Source organism: Erinaceus europaeus, chromosome 17 (assembly GCF_950295315.1).
Source record: "Erinaceus europaeus chromosome 17, mEriEur2.1, whole genome shotgun sequence".
Taxonomy (NCBI): Eukaryota; Metazoa; Chordata; class Mammalia; order Eulipotyphla; family Erinaceidae; genus Erinaceus; species Erinaceus europaeus.
Window position 1 is genome coordinate 15,603,792 of NC_080178.1, and position 6,579 is coordinate 15,610,370.

The following is a 6,579-nucleotide window of genomic DNA, read 5'->3' on the forward strand; positions in this document are numbered from 1 at the left end:
TCAGCTGGGTAGTGTGCTGCTTTGCCTTGTGTGTGATCCAGCTTTGAGCCCAGCCCCTGTGACACTGAAGGAAGCTTGGGTACTGTGGTCTCTCTCACTCTCTTCTGCCTCTGTTAATTAATAACAAAGACCAAAAGGTAGTGCTTGCTTCAGGCCGGGCACCGGCACGGGCATGGTTCCCTCTGTGGCCACCGTCGCAGTTTTCCCCAGGCCCCGCCCACTGTTTTCTCCTCTGGGTTGATGTGCTGACTGCCTGCAGTGGCTCTTCTCCTTGGCCTGGGCTTCCCAAGCATGAAGCTCACAGCTCTCGAGGCTCATGCTGTGCGCACTCTCGGGTCTCCTACACAGTCTGACCTGAGCGCTCAGTCCGCATTTGGTACTTACTGTGTTCGACACTGTGACTCGGGGTATTGCCGAGAATCAGAGTCTGGGGTGAATCCAGATTTCTGCCCTCTTAAAGAACAAGTTCAGAGGTGGCTTGGTGGCGGCACACCTAGTTCAGCACACACATTGCCCTGCACAAGGACCCAGGTTTGAGCCCCTGCTCCCCACCTGCAGGGGGGATGTTTCACAAGCAGTGAAGCAGAGCTATCTATCGCCCTTCCACTCTTCAATTTATGTCTATCCTTTTAAATAAAATGGGGGGGGGGGCTGATGAAAAAGTGGCTACTAGGAGCAGTGGATTCATAGTGCCAGCACTGAACCCCAGAGATAACCCTGATGGCCGGACACACACTCACACTCACACACTCGGACAGGAAACAGACATGAGTGCCTCTCCCACAGCACAGGGGTAAATGCAATCAGTTTTCAGAAACACTTCAGGTTTGGAGCTCCCCTAAGTATCTGCGAGTCCTTTTGTCTGCCTACATATTAACAAACTGACACCAAGTGCAAGGCTGTGCATTAGATGGTGGACTCAAAAATAATAAGCACACACAGAGACAAGAAGAGAAACAGGCTGGGGGGGGGCCACTGAGGGTTCAGAGAGGCAGCAGTCACTTCCATCTGGGTGAAGGAAGGCTAGGTGAGGGAGATGGCCTTTGTGTGAGCCTCTGAAAGGAAGTGACAAGAGACACAAAAGAAGTGAGACCACAGCATGTTCCAGAGTGGGCAGGTGGGGAGCAGACAGGCTCACAGCACTGTGTCACTGGGTATAAGAAGAGGGGGTGTCAGGAGAGTGACTGTGACCTGGCCAGAGAGCCCTTCAATTCCAAACCAAGGAATTGTGGCTACTCGGAGCTGCTGGGATTTGAATATAGACTTAACTGGAACACCATGGTTCTGAGCTTACTGGAATAGTGGTAGGAAGCAGCGTGGAGGCTGGGAGCATGGAAAAGGTGAGAAGCTAGAAGACCAGTTGGGGTCCGTGGCCACAGGATTGGGGTCACTGGCGCAGCAGGAAAGGGCAGGAGGACTCAGATCAGACCTGCTTTTCAGTACTAGGGACGGGCTATGGGCACCTCTCTCAGGGTGCAGGGAAGCCCTGTGCCATCCCCTGGAAGAGATCTACAAGAAATACAGCTGATGGTTCAGCAGGCACAGGGCCCAGCATAGGGTGCTCCAGTGCCAGGAGGCCTCGGGCCAGTTCACTGCACAGCCGTGACCTGGTTGTGGATGCCCTCGGTGCACGGAGTTCTTAGAAAGCAGCAGGATGGCAATGGGTGCAGGGAGCTTTGTCCCAAGGAAACGCAGGGACAGGGCCTTAAGGGTCTTATCTATGGTCACACAGCAGCTTGTGAGTGGTAACACCAAGACCTGAGCTGGCTGGCAGTAGACTCCTGCTCATACCAAAAGGGAAACACCCCCCTCAACCAAAAGGGAAACCCCCCCCTCCAACCTCTGGGGAAGGAACAGAACCCACTTTCTCCTGGTGACATGAGCTGAAGACTTGGGCTTGAGCAGCTGGCTCTCCTGGGAAATCTGTTCTGGGAAGCTATTGGGTAAAGAGAGGAGAGGCTGGGCAGTGGCATACCCAGTTAAAAACACACATAGTACTACTCAAAAGGATACACACATGGATCTGGGTTCAAGCCCCCCCACCTCCTGCAGGGAGAACTCTTCACAAGCTATGAAGAGGGGTCTGCATTTGTCTGTCTTTGTCTCCCCATCCTCTGAATTTTTCTCTGTCCTATCTAATAAAGGGAGGCGGGGGGTTGCTAGAAGTGGTGGATTCGTAGTGCCAGCACTGAGCCCCAGCGACTGCAGGCAGAGAGAGAGGAAATAGGGTGCCTTCCAGGGAACAGTCACAGCACCAGTTTTCCTGGAGGGCCATTAGGAAGTAACCTGCAGAACAGAGAGAGACAGCACAGCTTTGAGAGGAAGCAGAACAGACTGTGTGCCATGGGGGCCGCATCCTGCAGGAAGCCTTTCTCTCTCCACAGAACACACCTTCCCTGGGGCTGCGTCTGCCGGCCACCCAGGACCCCAGCAGCAGACAGAGCAAACTGTCGAGGCTTGTACAGAGCTGAAAGGGCTCGCTGAAGCTCCCCACCTGCACCCCTGCCCAGCCCACCTCTCGAGAGGCCTTCACTTCCCCACCTGTAAAACAGAAGTAGGAATTATGGTCATCCAGGGAGTCTTTTTTCAAGTCTCTGATTCTCAAAATGAGAGGCTTGGGCCTCTTGTTTCTGCTTTTAGCCTGCTTTCCCCCACCTCCAACTCGCCTGCCCCTCCCCCCCAAGGCTCACCCTCTTTTCTGCTTTGCCCCTTCCAGGTGAGGGCTCCGAATATGGTGCGAGTGGGGAGGATGCCCTGAGCAGGATCCAGCGGCTGATGGCAGAGGGGGGCATGACGGCCGTGGTACAGCGGGAGCAGAGCACCACCATGGCCTCCATGGGCGGCTTTGGCAACAACATCATCGTCAGCCACCGCATTCACCGCAGCTCCCAGACGGGCACCGAGCCCGCCACCACCCGGGCTGCCTCGCCCCAGCCCTCCACCTCCCGGGTACTGCTGCCCGAGCCCACACAGCTGGCAGAGCGTGGCCTGAGCCCCCGGACAACCTCCTGGGACCAGCCGGGTACCCCTGGGCGTGAGCCCTCCTCCTCTGCCCGAACCCCCGGACCCCTTGCTAGCACCGAGGGACCAACCCTGCACTGCGACCTGAGCAGTAACAGCCACCTCCCCGACGGCGGGGGCAGCAGTAGGGGGGACGCTGCAGGCCCCAGCGGGGAGCCACGGAACAGGTAGAGACAGACTGTGCACTGGTGCCTCCCCTTGAACCGCTGTGCAGAAACCAGACCTCACTGCTGACTGGGAACAGCACATGAAAGAGCTTCGAGTGCATCAGCGAACAGGACAGAGGGAGGGGGGTCGGGAGGGAGTCAGTCGGCGGATGTGAGGCAGGCAGGGGGGTATGACCTGCCTCGAGGGGGCCTAGAACCTTCCAGGATCCGGTGTCCAGGGGAGCCGCACTGCTGTGCTCAGAGCAAATGGGTCTCCCCGCTCAGAACCCCCTCCCCCTTTCTCCTAGAAGCATGGCTCCAGGGACTCAACCCTGAGCAGAGCACCCCAGAAGGGTGGGCAGTCTTCCAGACCTGGGCCTGGCCTTCCTGGCCATTGGCGGGTGGGCAGCTGTGCCCAGTGTGCCTGTTGCTTGGACAGAGCCACTAGGAGGCCAGGATCTGGAGGAACGGCCTCCCTCTGAAGAACCCAGTCCCTCTCAGCCTTCCAGAGCTTCAGTCCCCCTTCATCCCTGCCCCCGCCCCACCTCAGGCCTAGCTCCTGAGTTCCTGAGGACAGGACTCCTGCACTTACTACTGGGGGGACCATGGAGTGATGGGGGCAGCCTGCTTGATGCCAGTAACAGGTGGGCAGGTTCTTGTTCAGGAGTCTGGGGGGAGGTTGGCTGGGCAGCCCCCAGGGCTCATCCACCAGGCTCCTCTCCCCTCATCCCCTCCAGGCCCTCAGAGCAGCACCTGCGGGTGCCAGTATTGTCTGAGCCCAGGCCATGGCCAGCCCAAGGCTGGGGGAGGGGGAGAGACTCCAGGTCATAATGTGAGGTCTCGGTCTGTGATTTAAGGTGTTGCATGTGGAATCTTGATCTGTACGTGTAGTTTCTAGTGGAGAAATCAAGGCTCTGATGATTTTATTTTTAGTATGAAAATGTGATTTCTTTTCTGTTTGTAACTCATCATAGAAACATTGTGGTGGGAGGAGAGGGGACAGTCTGACTGCTGATGAGGGAAACACCAAAGAACTATATCATTAAAATGATGACATGCCCCTCACCAGGCTCCCGTTGGTTTCTGTAGAGGAGGGAGTGGGCACACTACGGGGAGAATGGGTGTCGTTGAACCTGGCCAGGCCCGGGCTCTCCCAGGCAGTTTCCAGGGCTGTGGTCTAGGAGGAGAATCTCTCTCGACCTCAGCAGCAGCGGCTCAGGTAAGAGCTGCCATGCCTGCCCCCCTCCCCCTATGTGTCTCTGTGCCCCCTGCTTCCTGAGGAAGACCTGCACCATAATGGCTGGGCTAGTAGAATGACAGCTCTATCATCTTGACTGCTCCCTACCCAGGCCTGTGGAGCAAAGCAGTGACTAGCCAGAAAGCTGCATCCCCTCCAGGCCAAGGAAACCAGCCACCATGGGTGCTGTTCTGACTAGGGAGGGAGCAGATGTCCCTCAAGGATACCACTTGCTTGACTTCTGGGGCCTCCCTTTACTCTGTGTGTCCCAAACAGTGGCTCAAGGGGCTGCTCTGTTTGTGGGCCTTGGCCATGACCAGCTTATTGATTCCACAGCTCCTGGTGGAGAGACACCACAGCACTACTCCATCACCCATCCATTCCTGGAGCATCCCTCAGGGCCATGCATGGTGCTCCCATGCGTTGAAACATTTTCCTACGAATTCCTCTAAAAGATGTATATGTGTGAGCTCCTCTCGGCCTCCTGCCTCCGGCGTCCTGCGCCATCCCCAGGCTCCTTCAGGTCCCGCGGCTCCACACCTGCGCGCGCCACCTGGCTGCAAGTCGCTTTTTCTCCCGAACCTCTCACGGCTCACTGTCACCACCCGACGGGAGTCGGAGCAGTCATGTCACTGGTCTCCCATGTAAAGGAAATGACAATTGCCTTACAATCGCTTAAAAAAATTAAAAAAAAAAAGATGTATATGTGTAAGATGTGAGAGGACCAGAACATCACCCCAACACGTGATGCTGGAGTTCCCACTCAAGGACTTCATACTTGAGAGTCCAACATTTATTTAAAAAAATAAAAGTTTTTTTCTCTTTCCCTCTACCTCCCCTTCTTTAGTTTCTCTCTGTATCTATTCAATGATATATATATTATATTTGCCTCCAGGGTTATTGCAGGGGCTCAGTGCCTGCACCACAAATCCACTGCTCCTGGAGGCTGTTTTTTTCCCCATTTGTTTCCCTGGTTGTTTTATCATTGTTGTGGTTAGTAGTGTTGTTATTGATGTTGTTGGGTAGGACAGAGAGAAATGGAGAGAGGAGGGGAAGACGGGGAGAAAAAGATGGACACCTGCAGACCTGCTTCACCGCTTGTGAAGCGACCCCCCTGCAGGTGGGGAGCTGGGGGGGCTCAAACTGGGATCCTTATGCCAGTCCTTGTGCTTTGTGCTTCATGCACTTAACCTGCTGCGCTACTGCCTGACTCCCCTAAATAAATATATTTTTAGAAAACTTTATAGTTTTCTTTCTTTTCTTAGAGGCAAATTAATGAGTGGTAAAGCAGTGCTGCAGGTGTTTTCCCTCTCTAGTTCTCTGCCCTCTCAATTTCTCTATCACAAATAAAGTAAGTGTAAATGAATTTAGAAAGAGACCACAGGGAGTCGGGGCGGTAGCGCAGTGGGTTAAGTGCATGTGGCACAAAGTGCAAGAACCGGCGTGAGGATCCCAGTTCGAGCCCCGGCTCCTCACCTGCAGGGGTGTCACTTCACAAGCAGTGAAGCAGGTCTACAGGTGTCTATCTTTCTCTCCCCCCTCTGTCTTCCCCTCCTCTCTCCATTTCTCTCTGTCCTATCCAACAACAATAATAATTACAAGGGTAACAAAAAGGAATAAATAACATTTTTAAAAAACTAAAAAAAAAAAAAAAGAGAGAGACCACAGTACTGAAGTTTCCTTCAGTGTGGTGGGAACCAGGCTTGAACCCAAGTCCTACATATGGTAGAGCGGTTCACTATCCAAGTGAGCTGTTTTGCCAACCCCAAAAATTAAAAAAAAATTGTAAATGAAATGTTTATTTACCAGAGTACTACTCAGCTCTGTTTTATGGTAGTGCAGGGGATTGAACCTGGGACTTCGGAGCCTCAGGCATAAGAGTCTGTTTGCATAACTATTACACTATCTAACCCCGCCCAATAAAAAAATTTTTTTTTGCCTCCATGGTTTTTGCTGGGGCACCTTGTCTGCACTACGAATCCACTGCTCCTGAAGGCTATTTTTCCCATTTAGTTGTCTTTGTTGTTATTATTGCCGTGCTATTATTGTTGGATAGGACAGAGAGAAATCGAGAGAGGAGAGGAAGACGGGGAGAAACACCCGCAGATCTGCTTCACCACCTGTGAAGTGACTCCCTGCAAGTAGAGAGCTGGAGGCTCAAACCGAGATCCTTAC

General features: G+C 53.8%; 1 protein-coding gene across 9 annotated transcripts in view; it reads left to right on the forward strand.

Moving 5' to 3' along the window:
- AMBRA1 (autophagy and beclin 1 regulator 1) overlaps positions 1-4,232 on the forward strand; it is a 208,474-nt gene extending 204,242 nt beyond the window's left edge. For all 9 annotated transcript variants that reach the window (XM_060176495.1, XM_016186443.2, XM_060176498.1 and 6 more), the window contains one exon: positions 2,717-4,232. In XM_060176495.1, the coding sequence (XP_060032478.1) occupies positions 2,717-3,192 (476 nt within the window). In that variant the 3' untranslated portion in view covers positions 3,193-4,232. The remainder of the gene's footprint in view (positions 1-2,716) is intronic.
- The last annotated feature ends 2,347 nt before the right edge of the window (positions 4,233-6,579 follow it).